General features: G+C 39.4%; 1 protein-coding gene across 3 annotated transcripts in view; it reads right to left on the bottom strand.

Moving 5' to 3' along the window:
- LOC120860208 (lysine-specific demethylase 4C) overlaps window positions 1–19,130 on the bottom strand; it is a 404,469-nt gene that overhangs the window by 354,249 nt on the left and 31,090 nt on the right. For all 3 annotated transcript variants that reach the window (XM_040235989.1, XM_040235987.1, XM_040235988.1), the window contains exons 2-4: window positions 18,196–18,356; window positions 9,567–9,742; window positions 7,211–7,325 (exon numbers count right to left, since the gene is read on the bottom strand). In XM_040235989.1, coding sequence (XP_040091923.1) covers window positions 7,211–7,325; window positions 9,567–9,742; window positions 18,196–18,339 — 435 coding nt within the window. In that variant the 5' untranslated portion in view covers window positions 18,340–18,356. The remainder of the gene's footprint in view (window positions 1–7,210; window positions 7,326–9,566; window positions 9,743–18,195; window positions 18,357–19,130) is intronic.

Below are 19,130 nucleotides of genomic sequence, written 5' to 3' on the forward strand. Positions count from 1 at the left end.
AGTAGACTGATAAGTCATTCTCAGTGTAGGAGACCACTGAGTATCAGGCTGGTACAGGAGAAGATGACAGACACCTTCAATGATATGATGCTTAGTCACTCAGTCGTGTTCAACTCTTTGTGACCCCATGGACTGTAGCCCGCCAGGCTCCTCTGTCCATGGGCTTTCCCAAGCAAGAATACTGGAGTGGGTTGCCATTCCTCCTCCAGGGGACTGTCCTGACCCAGGGATCGAACCCACATCACAGGCAGATTCTTTACCACTGAGCCACCAGGGAAGCCCAAAGCAGGTACAAAGTGGAGGAACATGATATCAGCAAAGCAGGTGAGTTTCAAAGCAAGACTGGGAGAACAGTGATAGTGCAAGCTGTGGGTCATGGGTGAAGTGACCTCCCCTCACAGTGAGATGTGCTATCTTCTGCCAATGAACTGCTGAAAACTATCATCAAAGACAGTTCCCGACCAGGGAAACAGTCAATTATAATGCCATGTCATCCCACAGGGTTATTCAAAAGAAAGAAGTACCTAGATATTAAGCATCCAAAGAAGGCTAAACTCCTGTGAGATAGGAACCTTGCTGGTGCACTCCTGTGAAAAACATCATCTCAAAGGGGCCATTGCTGACAGCAACGCCGGTTAGGATATGAATGAAGTATTCAAATCAGAAAGCCCAGATGATGGAGGAGACAGGTGAGGCTTAGGGAAGGAAGTGTCTGTCACCACTTAACCAAGGGAAAACCTTGCAAAGAAGACTGTTTTGAAAACAGATTAATACTACTGGAGAGCCTTCTAGTGTTATCAAGAAGATAATAGCCAGCTTAAGGAAAGTACGTGGAACTTCATTTTTAAACCTCTATTTAAAGAACAATGATCATCAATAAGAGAATCACCACTGTACATATGATAATGTTAGAAATGCAGCCCAAATGAGCACAGAACACAAGCCTGAATGACTTACTGTCACTGTACTAATGTTAGTGAAAAATGTTAATGCCTAGTCTTAGCCCTCACATACAGAACAAAAAGATGCACTCTGTCTTCAAACGTCTGTGGAAGTATGGCTATTGGCTATTCCAGAAATATTATATCTTCTTTTTTTCCCTTAAGATATGGGTTTATTTTAATGTCCCTTAGTCAAGCTGAATCATCCCACAGTTACAGCACCTTTTTCTCCCTGTTCATCTTTTCTCTTTATCTGTTGTTTTTGTGTTTGTTTCGTGAAATAACTCTCATGTTTCTATAAACAGAGAACTAATTTTTTTTAATGAACAGTGCACAAAGGTTAATTAAAACTTTTTCTTTTTCCTTCCATGCTGCACAGTTTGCAGGATCTTAGTTCCCCAACCAGGGATCGAACACAGACCTGTGTCAGTGAAAGCACAGAGTCCTAACCACTGGACCACCAGGTAATTTCCTAATTAAAACTTTATCAGTATACCAGTCCTTAGTAAAATATAACCAAAGTAAGAGTTTCAGATCTTGGGACTCTTATGTTTCTGTTAGTGTTTCCAAGGACTCATCAAAGGCCACCTAAAAATACAGGTGGCTCTATTTTTAAGTTCAGGAACTTCTTTACTTACAGAAGGTCCCTGACATTACCAAATTTCATTTCAGGATCTATACATAATCAATATAAATACAGTCATAATCAAGATAGCAACATAGTCATAACTAAAAACATTCAGAATTTTATCTATATCTTAAAAAAGTTTTGAGAATCCTTCCCCAAAAGCAAATAATTTGTACCTTTATATTAGGAGTTGGCAAACCTTTTCTGCAAAGGGCTTAGCTTTTGTGGGCCATACAATCTGTCACAATGACTCAACTCTCCCACTGTAGTGCAAAAAAGCCATATATAATATGTAGATGGACAATAAGGCTATGCTCCAATAAAACTTCATTTACAAAGACAAGTAAGGCTTTGCATCATACATTCAAAGACTGGGCCTTGTCATGTCATGCCTTTGACAGGCTTGGCATTTTGGTTTAAAAAGTAGTAACTACCTCAAGCGCTTCCCTGGTGGCTCAGTGGTAAAAGAATCCACCTGCCAATGCAGGAGACAAGGACTTGATCCCTGGATCGGGAAGATCCCCTGGAGAAGGAAATGGCAACCCACTCTAGTAACCTTGCCTAGGAAATCCCATGGACAGAGGAGCCTGGCGGGCTACAGTCCATGGGGTCACAAGAGTCAGACATGACTAAGCAACTAAACAACAGCAGCTTCCTTAAATCATGTTACTGTTACTGCTGCCAGAGGCCGCTGCCCATGGTGCTGAGATTTTCAAGTATATCCTAAGGAAATCAAGCTCTGAAAGCATCAGTTGAATGAAAGAGGGACCAAGACTTCTCCCCTGGAATCTCCAGACCCTAGTCCTTTTCCTATAAGATTGATGGTCCTCAACCAGTCCTTCACGAATACCCTCACCCCTAATTCCTATGTTGTATCTGCAATTGGACCAACACTACAATGGCACCCCTTTTTGTCCCTTAACAGACTTGCTTGGTGCTACAAGATAAATATCCAAGCAGGATGGGCCCCTACAATCCATCTCCCGCCAGGCTGATCCTCTCCCTCAGATCCCACAGCCACTATTCCAGGTCTGCCTCACTCTCCTTAAGCCCAAGCTCACCAAAAAGCCTTCAAATTCAGTTTTTAAAAAAAAGAAAGAGGGGGAGAGACAAATTATTAAGTGCAATCTTATCCTCCAATTTACCTAGCTTCTGTTCTATTCTTCTCTCCCCTCCTTCTACCTGTCTTGAACTTGCTCATCTAGGCCAAGCTCATCTCTCCTACAAAAAAAAAAAAATTCTTCCTTCTACACCAAGCTACTCAAAGTGCCTCTCTGGGCTCCCTGGAACCCCACAGCTGTCCCCCAAGTCTGTGAATTACCTGAGAACTAGGATCTTTATTCACCTTTGCACCCTGCACAAACTGTTTCTCTTACCTTCCCCCCACCCTCTCTAGGAACTCCTATCCCCACCAATAAAAGGTTATGAATTTTTAATCCTTCTTTTAACATTAAAGGGAATAGCCATAATTAGAAATTAGGCAGGAAAGTGAACTACAATTTGATGACTATAATCCCTTTCAAAACAATGCCATGAACCATAACAAACCAACATCCAATACAATTTAAATATTGAACTGTGCAGTTAAACAATGCAAAGATACAATAAGAAAGAGCAAAACAACACACAAGCTTTTTCCAATGCACATACACTGCAATGACTTCAAGTGTTCCTGACACAAGTTATTATCACACTCACTCTTCATTACTCTCTCTAATGCACTCTTTCTCTCCATCTACCTCAAGGGGGCAAATACAAGTTACTTTTCATTTGCTTGAATTTAGTTGTCTTGAGTGTGATTGGTTTTGTTTACCAGTACCAGTTCACAACATCTCTCATGTCTTTCTTTATGGTACAAAAGCGCTCGAAATGTCAGCTCAGATCTGGAGTTACTAAATGCCCGTATAGAAATTCCATAAAATACTATGCCTTGTAGGTCCTACCAAAATGACAGATTTCTGGCTCCAAAACTTGTAAATAATAAGGGTGCTTTAAAAACTGCATGTTTACAAACCAGTGAATTTTGTTCATCGAATTTTAATAACTAAAGTTACTCAAATCTGAAGTCTAAAGTCAATGTTCCCTTGAAGCAATGCCATTGTGTAACTGGTTTTCAAACACAAGCAGTAAATTAATAAGCACTACAAAACTAAGCCCATCAGCCTCATCCGTGCTGTCAACAATTATATTATTTTACTATCAAATATGAAAAGCTAGTTCAGGGCAGCTTTATGTCAACTGTTCTAAAAATCATATGCTGTTTCTACTCCTTAATTATATTTGCAAAAAAAGGAACAAAGAGCTCAATGATCCCCAGGTGTGGTTAGAAAAAAATCTTGACTAAGTTTTTTATTTTTGAGCCTTAAGACACGCAATCTCTCAGCCCAAAATCCAGATGATTCCTCAGCCGTCTTCCTTTCAGAAACCTGAAAACTTGCCAGGATACCACAGGGAAGAAACCACAGAGAAGACACAAAATAAACCATGAGCTCAGGGGACATTAGTAGGTGACACAGACCTAGCTTTACACACTTCCACAACTGTGAGACTGACTGTACATAATTACTTCCTTAAAACTCGTTGTGGAGAATAAGGACACCTAGCAGCCTACCAGCCTCATAACTCTGAGAAAACACTAACTTTTTGGGGCCTCAAATGAAAATACCAACAGTACTTGCTTGGCCTCCCCTATTTCAAGATGCTATCTTCTGTAAGGAAGATTTAGTACTAATGGCACCCATTTTCTTAAATGTAAGTAACCAAAACATGCAAACTTAAAAGAGATTTGTCGTTACTAAAGAATAAATCAATAAGAATATACTTGGAGTACAAATGAATCACTTTGCTATACAGCAGAATTTAACACAACATTATAAATCAAATATACTTCAATTTTTTAAAAGGAGGGAAAAAGAATATACTTGGAATTGAAATACCAAAAAACATAGCAAAGACTTAATATAAGGTACAATCTGAAACCGCTGGAGCTAGAATACACTGAAATGATCCTCTGGAGAGCAATACTGAAAATGCTTCTAAAGCAACGCACCTCAGCCTTTGAGGTGGGGAAACACAAACACACATGCAAGCATATATATACACTGACATAAAAGGCCAAAAGGAAATCACAGAGGCTATGCTTGCTTGGTAAGCTTATAAGTAACCTTTTCTTCATATTTTTCTCTATTTTTAAATTTTTCTATACAAGTATGTACTAACTGAACAATACATTATCAATATGGAGGTTATTTACACTGGTGAAAATCCAAAAGGCAGAAAGAGAAAGAATGTTTTCCCTTTTTTAACTTGTAATATTCCAAACATACATATTTTAAACATCATGTATCCATCATCTAGCTTCATTTACCAATACTTGGCCAATCTTCATTCAACTATATCCATTCCACTTTATTTCCTGAGATATTTTAAAAACAAATTCCAGAGTGCATATTATTTCACCTATATATTTTTCAGTGTATAGTCTCAATTTATAAGGAAAAATATATGTGTCTATGTGCATGTGTATATATATCTATGTATATACATTAATGTAAGTGTTTGTGTGTGTGTTTGCAGAAACCTGCAAACTTGCCAGGATACCACAGGGAAGAAGCCACAGAGAAGACACAAAATAAAAACATATATAAAAACATATACAAAATAAAAAAACATATACATAAATAAAAACATATACAAGAAGTATATTCTCTTTCCCTCCTTTTAAAAAACTGAAGTATATTTGATTTGCAATGTTGTACTAAATTCTTGTACTCCAACTATATTCTTATTGATTTATTCTTTAGTAATGACAAAGCCACCATGCCATCATCACATTGAATATGACATCAGTAATTCCACAGTATCACCTAATACCCAGCCTATTTTCAAAAATAACAATGGTTCTTTCAGACTTCCCTGGTGGCACAGTGGACAAGAGTCTACCTGCCAATGCACGGAACATGAGTTCGATCCCCAGTCTGGAAAGATTCACCTGGCGCAGAGCAACTAAGCCCATGTACCACAACTTCTAAGGCTGCGCTCGTAGAGCCTGTGAGTCACAGCTACTGAAGCCTACATGCTCTAGGGCCCACGAGCACAGCTACTGAGCCAGCGTGCTCCCACTACTGATGCCTATCTGCTAAGAGTCTGTGCTCTGCAACAGGAGGAGCCAGCACAGTGAGCAGCCCATGCGCCACAGCTAGACAGAAGCCCCCGCTCTGCAACTACAGAAAGCCTTGCACAGCAATGAAGACCCAGCACAGCCAAAAATATACTAGTTTTTTAAAAAACAAAGGGAAATTCTTGACTGGATCCTTCATATGGGGGAAAAAGCAGTTTATAAAGAACATTACTGGGAAACTTAGGGATCTATGAAAATAATCTCTATATTAGATACTATTGTATAAATGTTGGAAGTCGCTCAGTCGTGTCCGACTCTTTGCAACCCCATGGACCATACAGTCCATGGAATTCTCCAGGCCAGAACACTGCAGTGAGTGGCCTTTCCCTTCTCCATGGGATCTTCCCAACCCAGGGATCAAACCTAGGTCTCCCACATTGCAGGCAGATTCTTACAAGCTGAGCCACAAGGGAAGCCCAATATAAATTTTAAATTGCCTTATAACTGAAAGATTCATGCTGAAATAATTAAGGGTGAACTGTCATGATGTGTGTAACTCACTTTCAAATGTTACAGCAGAAGAACAGAGAGACAGAAACAAAGACAGAGTGACAGAGAAACAAAAAGCAAATGCAGCAAAATGAACTCATGAATCCACATGAAGGCATCCAGTGTTCACTGCGTTACTTCAACTTTTCGGTAGGCAAGAAATTTTTCAAAATAAAACAATGGAAAATGTAAAAAGGGTTTCGAAAGGAAAAAAAATTAATAGGATTTTAAGTATTGGGAGAGGCAAGAAGGATAACATATCAAGCAGATTATGTTCTCATGAAAAATAACTAGAAAGACTGCAATGTGTATTTAAAAAAAAAAATTCCTAACAATTTGGGGGCAGTAAAAAAAGAGAATATAAGCATGTTACAGGAAAGGAAAGGAAACCTGGGTCTCCCGCATTGCAGACACTTTACAATCTGAGCCACAATACATATTAATTCCCTGGTGGCTCAGACGGTAAAGCGTCTGCCTACAATGCGGGAGACCCGGTTTCGATCCCTGGGTCTGGAAGATCCTCTGGAGAAGGAAATGGCAACCCACTCCAGTACTCTCACCTGGAAAATCCCATGGGCAGAAGAGCCTGGTAGGCTACAGACTATCGGGTCGCAAAGAGTCAGACACGACTGAGCGACTTTACTTTATTATGAATAATATTTCCAGTTTTCCAAGTATTTTTATAATGTGCTTTTGCTTTTAAAAATTTTGAGTGTAACTTAAAGACTAGCCAGATAACTACATACTATTTTATTGTTGAACAGTCTCAGATATTTGTACAATTAGCTGGTTTCAATTTAAAAATCAGCAGCAGCAGCAATCATACTGATGTGTCTTTATTTCCTCTTGTCCTATGAGGAGTTATGGGTCACACAAAGCACAACAAATAACTGCTTCTCAACCACCTAAAATGGTAACAAAAACAATAATATGAAATGATACCTTATAAAACCCACTATAATAGAAATATACCTCATCATATATGCTCCCATTAATGTCTGCACCATAAATAGGTGCCACGAAGGTTAAGTTCTTCCAGTACTTGCGCTCCAAATCTTCATAATCCAAGTATCTCGGGGTACAGTACCTGGAAAAGAGAGAGGAAACAAAGCACAAACAGTAAAGACAATTTTAAGGTTTTCCCTGCCCATCACTTTCTAAATAAAATTTCATCGAAATGAAAATACTGCATCCTCATGCTGTCAAATCTAACAAGTAAATATATAAATGTATTTATCATAGATCTCTCAAAACTCTCCTAAATAACTCTATATGAAAACTTCATTTTTTGACTAAGAAATATACTTCCATGTAAGTACCAACAACAGAAGCAAAAAATTACTTAAAACTCATTATTTTATCTTTCAAAACATTTTTTAAACTCTTTAACCAATTATACTATACTTGAACAACTTAAAATGTATGAAGTAGAGATTCCACTAAAATTTAGTATAAATGAAATAAGCTATTTAATACTTTAAGGATGACTATGGAAAGAAAAATTAGGAAAAAAAAAAAGAATGACTCTGGAAATGGGATAGAAGATAGAGAACAGAATACAATAAACAGTTTATATGAAATTGGATAAAATTGCTTCTGCAATCTTGTTTTGGCACTGAACTTTTTATTAGAGTTCTTACAGAATATGAAAGCAAACCAATCCAGTCTTTGATTAAAGTTTTACATTCTCAATTGAGATCTGAAACAACGAGGTTTTATCAATGCCTAACAACAACAACAACAAAAACTCAAGAGAAACTTGAATTAACTATCAAATGTTTAATTCCTTTGGAATAGCAATTATGCTCCATAACAGGAACTTCATATAGAATAAAAGATTCTTCAACTACCATCGAGTGCTTACTATGTCAAATACAGGTAGGTTTGTTTGTTTTTTTAAGATCATCCAAAGGACTCAATCTCATGCATACCCATCCAGGGAATTTAGACAATGATGTTTTTAGGTTAGATAGTGATTGGTTTGGTGGGGAAGGGGTGTTTCTACATTAATGTTTTGATCTAAGACCTTAACTACCATATCAAAAACAGTTTTTTTTAAAGGTAATTTAATAATAACAACCGTGACAGTTTCTAAATATATCCACAAATTCTTTGATACATCTCCCTTCAAGATATACAGCTTAATTCTCCTCCCCTTAAGTATGGGCTGCACTTGGCATATAACAAATAGAACATGGCAGAAATGATAGTCAAGAAACAGGTAATGAAAAGACAGTTTGTTTTCCATCTTGGTAACTTAGGGATTGGGGGCAGGAGGAGAACGGGACGACCGAGGATGAGATGGCTGGATGGCATCACTGACTTGATGGACGTGAGTCTGAGTGAACTCCGGGAGTTGGTGATGGACAGGGAGGCCTGGCGTGCTGCGATTCATAGGGTCGCAAAGAGTCGGACACGACTGAGCGACTGAACTGAACTGAACTTCTGGATCACTTGCTTTGGAAGAAGTTAGATGCCACACAACACAAGGAATAGCTATTGCAGCAAGGAACTCAGGACTCCAGCCAAAAGTCACATAAGGGAAGGAATACTGGAAGAAAATCCTCTAGACACAGTCAAGTCTTCAGGTGACAGCAACCCCACCCAACTTGACTATAACTTCATGCAAGGTCCTGAACCACAGCCACCCCGCTAAGCCACTCAGCCTCCTAACCTTCAGAAACTGATGTAAAATGTTTACTGATCTAAGATACTAAGGTTTGGGGTCATTCATTACATAGCAACAGGTGACTACTACAATAATGGTGGCCATTCAAGTCATTCAAGGATTTTCCTTTCTTTTTTTTTTTTTTACTATTTCATTTATTTATTGTTTCACTTATTTATTTCATTTATTTACTTGGCTGTGCCCAGCCTTAGTTACAGCATGTAGGATCTATTTCCCTGACCAGGGATTGAACCCAGGCCCCCAGCATTGAGAGCACAGTCTTAGCCATTGGACCACTAGGAAAATCCCCAAGGACTTTCTTTTTATTCTTCTAATATCTGTAACTTATCATTTAAGACTTAAACTTTATCACACACAGAAGAAACTGCCTAACAAAGAGGAATCAAGCGTGGAAACAAAAACTCAAGGTAAAAGACAGGGACAAAAATCCATTTACAGACATTATGAATGAGATGATAAAATGAGGAACAATTTTTCTAGAAGGCAGACAACCACCTAAAAAACAGAAACAGCTAAATGGGAAATGAAATAGACTATGCAGAAGGCTCCCGCTCTTCACAAGCTTCCATCTCCTTGGTTTCTTACCATATTCATCCACATCTTCGAAAGAAATAAAAACAGCACACTGAATCTACTCACTTGCCACTGTTGGCCAGCTGCCTGAACTCCTTCACTGTCATGGCTTTTTTCTGGATGTTGTATTGAGTGAACAGTCCTGACTGCCCTGTGACCATCTGCTGAATCGGAGCTGGAATAAGCAAGTTGTCAATGTCATCATAGCACTGCCTTGGCTTCCACTCCTTAGGAGGAATCACCTAAAATAATAAAATATTATTTGGAAAACATTCCACATTGTTATTTAGCTCTCATGTTCCAGCAGAATACAAGAATTCCTCATCTTTTCTATGACAAATGTGTAAAAGAATTGTGGAGATTTACAATAAAGGAAATTATTTCACTCTCCCAAACATTTACCTTCTGACATTTTTAAACAAAATCTACTGAATACTCACTATACCAAATACTGAACTTGCATTAATTAACTTATTTTTACTTGATACAGTTAACCTCTCTATTTTCAAGCTAAAACGGAGAGATACACAGAAATAAAATAACTTGCCAAAGTTCAAATGCTGTTTATATTATCATGAGAAAAATAAGTACTGTGCTTAGTAGTTCAGCTGGTGAAGAATCCACATGCAATGCAGGAGACCCCAGTTTGATTCCTGGGTTGGGAAGATCCCCTGAAGAAGGGACAGGCTACCCACGCCAGTATTCTTCAGCTTCCCTGGTGACTCAGATGGTAAAGAATCTGCCTGCAATGCAGGAGACCTGGGTTTGATCCCTGGGTTGGGAAGATCCCCTGGAGGAAGGCATGGCAACCCACTCCAGTATTCTTGCCCAGAGAATCCACATGGCAGGCTGGCAGGCTACAGTCCATGGAGTCGCAAAGAGTCACAATTGAGTGACTAAGCACAGCACAGTAGCAGGGCTTAGTCAATATCATTTCTTTAAATATCTCTCATACAATATAGCAAATGAGAGTGGAATGCTAGTAAATGTTTAACAACTAACTTTCTGGGGAGGTGGGGGAAACCCTGATTCGTAGCTGTGGCCTATTTCCACGGTGTAACTACTCCCGCCATGGCAAATTTGAGCTCAGCAATGTGACATCACTGAATATGAGGTTGAAAAGAGACATGCTCCCTCAATTCTCATGTGCCTGTATGAAGCAGCTCAGCACACCATTTTCCCAGAGTATTTAAACACTTAATTACTAACAATGAAAAGAGCATCAACAATAAGACCAAAAATACATATTCCTATGATTAAAAATTAGAAAGAACAAAGTTTTGAATTGAGTAATGGTTTATAGCTTTTATCTACCTTTAGAAGTTGTCTTAATTTTTTAAGACAAAGTTCTTTTAAAAATTTAATTGCAAAATACAGATAGCACACATACAGAAAATGTACAATCACAAATATGTATCTCTGTGAGTTATTATGAAGCAAACACCAGAGTATCCACTGTCACATGTGAGAAATAGGATACTGCTTGTATCCCAGAGATCCTGGTACCCTTTTCTACACATATCCCCCTCTTGCTCACAAAGTGTTCACTATCAGGGCACTTATGGTATTCATTTCCTTATTGGGTTTTATAGTTTGATGTCTGTGTATGCAACCCTAACAAGTTTTTTAAATGTACAGAAATGTAAGCATACATAAATAAATATATATGTGTGTGTGTGTGTGTATACACACACACACTTCTTATCTTTTCTATTTTCTCGATATTTTTGTGAGATTCAAACATGATGACCTAGGTTGCTGAAGTTTGTTGGTTTTCATTCCTACTTAGTATGCCTTTGTATGAATATTTATGTTAAGAGATAACCATTTTGTGATCACTTGTTTTTTTCTAATTATCAGCAACTACAAACACTGCTATTAATATAGATGTATGCACCTTCTGCAGCATGTGAGCACACACCCATGCAGAGATCCTAACAGTGAAACTGCTGTGACACAGGATATGCACAGATCAAATTTAGTCATTATTACCAAACTTCTGCCAAAGTGGTTGTACCATTCACCGTCCCACCAGCAATGTGTGAACAGTCCCTACTGCTCCACATCTTCATCATCACTTTGTAGTGCTGATCTGGCAGATGTGTAATGGTACTCAAGTAGGTTTTTGATTAGCATTTTTCGATAACTGAAGAAATCTCTTCATATGTTCATTGACCCTACAGATATCCTTTTTCAAAAAGTATTTATTTAAGCCTCTTGCCCACTTTACTATTGCACTGTCAGCCTTTTTTTATTAATGTATAGAATTCTGCATAGAGTCTGGTTATTCTTGGGTATGTACATTTGCAAGTATCTGTATATATACGTGTGTGTGTGCACATGTCAAATATCTTTTCTTACCCTGAAACTTGCCCTTCAACCTCCTTAACTGTTCCATTCACTTCAGTCGCTCAGCTGTGTCCGACTCTGTGACTACTCCAGGGACTGCAGCACACCAGGCCTCCCTGTCCATCACCAAATGCCAGAGTTTACGCAAACTCATGTCCATTGAGTCAGTGATGCCATCCAGCCATCTCATCCTTTGTCGTCCCCTTCTCCTCCTGCCTTCAATCTTTCCCACCATCAGGGTCTTTTCCAGTGAGTCAGTTCTTCATATCAGGTGGCCAAAGTATTGGAGTTTCAGTTTCACCATCAGTCCTTCCAATGAATATTCAGGAATGATCTCCTTTAGGATGGACTGGTTGGATCTCCTTGCAGTCCAAGGGACTCTCAAGAGTCTTCTCCAACACCACAGTTCAAAAGCATCAATTCTTCGGCGCTCAGCTTTCTTCACAGTCCAACTCTCACATCCATACATGACTACTGGAAAAACCATAGCCTTGACTAGACGGACCTTTATTGGCAAAGTAATGTCTCTGCTTTTGAATATGCTATCTAGGTTGGTCATAACTTTTCTTTCCAGGAGCAAGTGCCTTTTAATTTCATGGCTGCAGTCACCATTTGCAGTGATTCAGGAGCCCAAGAAAATAAAGTCTGTCACTGTTTCCACTGGTTCCCCATCTATTCGCCATGAAGTGATGGGGCCAGATGCCATGATCTTAGTTTTCTGAATGTTGAGTTTTAAGCCAACTTTTTCACTCTCCTCTTTCACCTTCATCAAGAGGCTCTTTAGTTCTTTAGTTTAGTTCTCCTTAACTGTATCTTTTGATAAATATAAGTTCTTCATTTTAATATGGGCTTCCCTGATAGCTCAGTTGGTAAAGAATCCACCTGCAATGTAGGAGATCCTGGTTCAATTCCTGGGTCAGGAAGATCCACTGGAGAAGGCACAGGCTACCCTCTCCAGTATTCTTGGGCTTCCCTTGTGGTTCAGCTGGTAAGAATCCACCTGCAAAGCGGGAGACCTGGGTTTGATCCCTGGGTTGGGAAGATTCCCCTGGAGAAGGAAAAGGCTACCCACTCCAATATTCTGGCCTGGAGAATTCCATGGTCTGTATAGTCCAAGGGAATCACAAAGAGTCATACATTTTAATATAATCCAATTTCTTCATTTTTGCCTTGATCTTCTGTTTAAAAAAATATAATTCCCTACTTGAGAGAATGCATACATTCTATTTTGTATTCTAAGAGCTTTAAGATTTTGTCTTTCACATTTATATCTACACTGCACCTGCAACTGACTTTTGTGAAAGGTTCTGAGTTAGGCTTCATCAGATAAGAAAACCTGGAGTCAGGGAATGTGTGACTTGGCCAATGTTACACAATCGATAAAAGGCTTGTTGCTGTTATTGTTCAGTCACTAAGTCAGGTCCGACTCTTTGCGATCCCATGAACTGCAGCATGCTAAGCTTCTCTGTCCAACACTACCTCCCTGAGTTTGCTCAAACTCATATCCATTGAGTCAGTGATGCCATCCAACAGTCGCAAGCTCTGTCACCCTTTTCCTCTTGCCCTCAATTTTTCCCAGCATCAGGGTCTTTTCCAATGAGTCAGCTATTCACATCAAGTGGCCAAAGTATTGGAGTTTCAGTTTCACCATCAGTACTTCCAATGAATATTCAAGACTGATTTCCTTTAATGGACTAGTTGGATCTCCTTGCAGTCCAAGGGACTCTGAGGAGTCTTCTACAGCACCACGGTTTGAAAGCATCAATTCTTCAGTGTTCAGCCTTCTTTATGGTCCAACTCTCACATCCATACTTGACTAATGGAAAAACCACAGCTTTGACTATACAGACCTTTGTCTGCAAAGTGATGTCTCTGCTTTTTAATACACTGTCTAGGTTTGTCATAGCTATTCATCCAAAAAGCAGGTGTCTTTTAATTTCACGGCTGCAGTCACCGTACACACTGATTTTGGAGCCCAAGAAAATGAAATCTGACACTGTTTCCACATTTTCCCCAACTTTGTGCCATGAAGGGATAAGACTGTGTGCCATGACCTTAGTTTTCTGAATGTTGAGTTTTAAGCCAGCTTTTTCACTTTCCTCACTCTCCTCTTTCATCTTCATCAAGAGACCCTTTAGTTCCTCTTCACTTTCTGCCAATAAATGAATATTAACTCAAAAAAGAGATTGGGGGGGTCTTTAAACTCTAAACTTAATTTAATTTTCATCAGCAATAAGGTAATATTACACATTTGATTTTTCTCTAAGGTATGTTGGTTTAAAATGGCACCAGAGACGATCACACTTTACACTACTGAGAACACATACTCAATATTTTAAGAGTGTGGACAACCATACCAAATGGATAAACGTACTTACACTGTCTTGATCATATTCTGAAAGGGCAAAGGATAGTAATGAAGAATTTTATAAATACTAACTTTTTCTTCATCAGAAATGAATGTGGTTATTCAAAAAAATAAAGCACATATTTATTCAGGCTCCTTCTTGGAAATATATCTACAATCAAAACCAACATTATGTTTAGAGTTAAATATTTTCCAGTGTTGTGAAAAACAGGCAGTTGTTCATCCAAAAAACATTTTGTAGCAAATTTTCTTCTCTAAAGTTAAATAACACAATACATTTACAAAAATCTAAATATTATCTTCATAATTATTCTAAACTTGTATTCATTTACTCCAATTAAAGTTTAAAGAGTTCAGACAGAACTTTAAAAATCCGAAAGTTCAGGCCTATGACAAAATTTTTATTTTTCAACTATAATTTTAAATCTTAACACTGTATTGTCTCACATAGGAAACGGAAGCACAATATATAATACTTAGGACTTAAAAATACTCAGGTTAAACTTTTACTTGTAAGGACTCTAAAGAAAGGAAACCCATTTCTCCTGAAGTTTACCTTCCTGACTATATCAAAATAGAAATATATGTTTTATATTAATATTTCCCCAACCCCAGCTTGGGCCCTATACAAGTAAACCTTATCTAACTGAAATCTGTATTTGCATTACCGATCTTGAACTCTGTTGCCATTACTACCACCGACCACCTGAGAAAGGAGCAACAGGAGGAAGGGCAGTGCTTCTCCCATCTTTCGGCACCTGTGGACACAGACAGCTATCTGCCACCTCTACACTACTCTTGAAGCTCTCTACTATAGACGATAACCTCAGGCCCAGGACAGAGTATGTCCATAATACTGCTGTGGAAGAATTTGGCCATTCCTCATGTAATAATGTTTCATTATAACCTTTCTCCACAAAAAAGTACAAGCTTTACATTTAAGGACACTGTCATTTTTTCACTTTCCCAATTAGACCAACAACTCTAGGTAGAAAGTCAGAGTGTCAAACCTCTCACTTGGGGGTGGGGGGGTGGTCGGGGGGACATTAAATAAGTATAAATCTAAAAAATGTTACCAACCAAGGCAAACTGTAATCTGAGGTCAAAGTCACTATTATTCAACTACTTTCTTCAAACCAATCAAATTGATCTTAATCAAAAATTAAGACCAATTCATTAAATGATGCATTAACAAAGAATTTCACAGACAGCTCTGTTCCCCAGGGCTAGCCCTCAAAACAAACAGCAACATTAATGCAGTTTTAATGTATACAATTTGATTTTATTTGGTGCAGTTTTATATATTTACTATTGCGGCAACTTCCAGAAAAAGAAGGGTGAAATTGAGCTGAAAAAAGCAGGTGAAACTAGTCTTTGTGACCTGATGTAAAGGATGGCAAAAGTGACTAAAAAACAGTTCACTGTATTCCTAGTATAAGTAAAAGGAAATTACTGAATATCAAATCACTATCTCCATCTTTGTCAATGAATCTCACTTGATAAAGAGAATCTGGACTCAGGTTGGTGTCTGGTTCAACACTCAGAAAATTAACTGTAGTTCTCATTAACTCTGCTCTGTCAGAGAATGTCCACAGGGGCATAGACGTCCTCTCCGTACTCCAGCACCCTCATGGGGGTAGCTGCCAATTTCTTTTCTAACGTTACTAAACGTGCCCCTAGCCACGGGATGTTCACTAATCCCAAGGGAACACAGTAAGGTATACGTTTTCAGGGAACAAAGAGGGAGAGCTACAGGACAAAGGGCTGGATTCAGAGCCCAGAGAAGAGGACAGCCACCCCAGCTCTCTGCTGCCCAAATAAAGCCCAAATCTTGCTAGCTGGTTCATTTTATGATCAAAATTTTGTGTGCCAAATTATTCTGAAATACCATTCTCTTCTCTTCAACTTAAACATGTTTTTTTTCTCCTCAAAGATAACCTGGAAGTGTTAAGGTTCCAAAAATGGGATCTTTGAGAGCTAACCTAATGAAAAGATTAAACTAAGGATAGCATATCTGAGAAATTCACTATAAACTTTTTATTTTCTTTTTGTCTGTCTCACCCACCCCTAATCCACTCAGCTTAATATCCCTGAATTTTAAACCTTATCCAGCAGTGACGAACTACACAGAAAAAAATAATAGACTGCAAGGCACAGAGGCCAAAACAGTCCAGCATTACAAACAGCTGCATCCAGATACAGGAGGAGGACTTGAACCCTGAGCCCTGCAAGCCTGGAAGCTCGTTCTGCAGCCCCTCTCAGTGCTCCTGGGCCCACCACGGAGATGGGGCTTCAAGGAGAACCACAATGAGCCATAGCAGGGAAGGCTCTGCTGGAGCTCAGGAATTCATGTGGTGATGTCAACAAGTCCACAGAAATCCGTTAATAATAAACATAACGTTTAGAACAACAATAAAATTAAGTAAGTACCAAGAAAATCTATTCTTCTGAAGAAAATTTTACATTGAAATAGATTTCCATCACAGAAAGATACATTAATTTCAGGTTAAGGTCAAACCTAGACAACCTCTCTTTCAAAGTTCTAACTCTGCAGCTACAGGGCAACGCTGCAACGCAATCCTCGGCGCCTTAGCCCTCAATGCCTATGATCCTGAGCAAGTCACAACTACCCCTGACAGCACTCCTTGCTTCTGCTCTACTCCCCTTCAAATTTATTCTTCATGTAGAAGCCACTGTGGTCTTATCAAAATAATATCACAAAACAAAACAAATAAACAGGGAATTCCCTGGCAGTCCAATGGTTAGGACTCAGCGCTTTAACTGCTAGGATCCTGGGTTCCATCCTTGGTGAGGGAATTAAGATCCCGCAAGCCACACAGATGGGCCAACAAACAAGCAGCCACTGGGTCCTCCTGCCCTCTGCTTTAAGCCTGTTAACACTTCCCACAGCACTTGGAACAGAATGCCCCATGCCTTACTATGACTGGACAAGCCATAATGAAGCTCAGGTCAGCTTCCAGGACTCTGGACTTAATATTCTTTCTAACTCCACATCTTAAAAAGACTTTCATTTATATCCTTCAGATCTCTGCTTAGATGTCCCCCATCTCACCCCTAAAATGCTATCACTAGTATATTAGCTTCCAGAGGGCAGGGATTTTGTTCTGTTCCCTCACCTCCCCACACCACACACACACACAAACACACACGCACACACCCAGCATCTGACATAGGGCCTGGCACAGAGTATGCATTCTCCACATGTGATGAACAAATAACTAAAAAGAAAATAGAAGAGGCAAATCCATAGAAAAAGGAAGCAGATTAGTGGTTGTCAAGAGGCAGGGGGTAGGGGATAGCAGGGAATAGAGAATGGCTGCTGAAGGGTACAGTTTATTTTGGTGGGGGGTGAAAATGTTCTGAAATTAGGTAGTGATGATGGTTGCACAACTCTGTGAATATACTCCCCCCCAAAAAAAACCAACACTGAATTGCACACTTTAAATGGGTGAATTATATGATACATGAATTGTATGGTATGTGAATCATGTCTAATAAATCTGTTACATTTTAAAACAGAAAGAATGAAGAAGGGAGGGAGAAAGAGAAAGCAGGGAGCAGGGAGCAGCAGGGGCAAAAAGGAAAAGAAGGGTAGAGGGAGCAGAGCAGTACTCAGGCTTCAGGTTATACCTGCCCTCTGAGCAACTAATGAACTCTATGAATATGCTCACATTTCTGAAACCCTTACATGGGTCTCTCTGGTTTCTGGGAATCACTCTTGGTTCAGTATGGTTATTTTCTTAAAGCCCTAGAATGTAACCTAGTATAAATAGTTGAAAGAAAAATAAGATAATTATTTTCTTGAAGAAATCAAGTACTCCACATGGATTAATAAGAACAAAGATTTTGCAAATATCTTCCTTTGGAAAAAACAAGTTCCCACATCAAGAAGACTTAGAGTATAACTGAAAGGCCAAATGATCATTTTCTGGCTTAAAATCATCTGAAGATAATCACCTTTGCAAGACCCGCTCGATGGGCTCCTTTAGATTCCATGTATGCGAGGTATCTGTTGAACTCCCGGAACTCCTCCATGGTTGGTCTGAAGGTCATGATCTTACAGCTGGGGTTGAGCGGACTTTCCACCTCGGCCACCTCCATGATGGCTGAAGCAGTCTCTACAGAAAAGATGATGTGGCCATCAGTGCTGAGTTTCTGTGTGGTAAGGTCAGTGGTCATTCCTCCCAAATAGTGGGTAAGCTTCCCCAGCAAAAGCTCTTTTAGTTACTTACCATTCCTTTCTACCACCCTGTTAGCGAGACTCCCTCATCTCTCCCCGGACTCCTGAAAAGAAAAACTGCCTCTAGTTACTCCTCCCAAGCTCCTACTGCTGGCATGAAATCACTGACCTAATTACATTGGTCTCCTCCTCAGAGTCCTTCCTAGAAAGAATGAACTTTCTAACTTTGCAAGTTTCCAGAACCAGCTCTGAAACAGACAGTCATCTATGTACCTATGGAAAGGCCTGGTGCAGGCTGAGCGGTAAATGGATAATATTCCACATCCCCAGCACAGAGCCTACTCAGGCGAGCTTCTAGTCACCATGACATGCTTTCCTGTAATAACTTACAAGCCAGCCCCCATATGTGAAACCACCAGACACCAGGCTAAAGTGCTGGAGGCACAGTATAGGAGGTTATATAGCACCAGAGTAAAGAAAGGTTGTCTTCCAAGCTGACTGTCTAGAGGCCGAACAAACTTCAATACAAAACTATACACAGGAAGAGGTAACTGACTTCATCTGAGTCACTCAGCAATGACTTCCCTGGAAAGGGGCAGAATTGGGCCTTATGAGAAGGTGCAGAGAAGTTTGTCACATGAGAGAAAGAGTGTCTGAGGTGGTAGAAATATTTGAAGTCTGCAGGGATGGAGAAGGGAGGTTAGCTAGTCTG

Source organism: Oryx dammah, unplaced genomic scaffold (assembly GCF_014754425.2).
Source record: "Oryx dammah isolate SB20612 unplaced genomic scaffold, SCBI_Odam_1.1 HiC_scaffold_11050, whole genome shotgun sequence".
Taxonomy (NCBI): Eukaryota; Metazoa; Chordata; class Mammalia; order Artiodactyla; family Bovidae; genus Oryx; species Oryx dammah.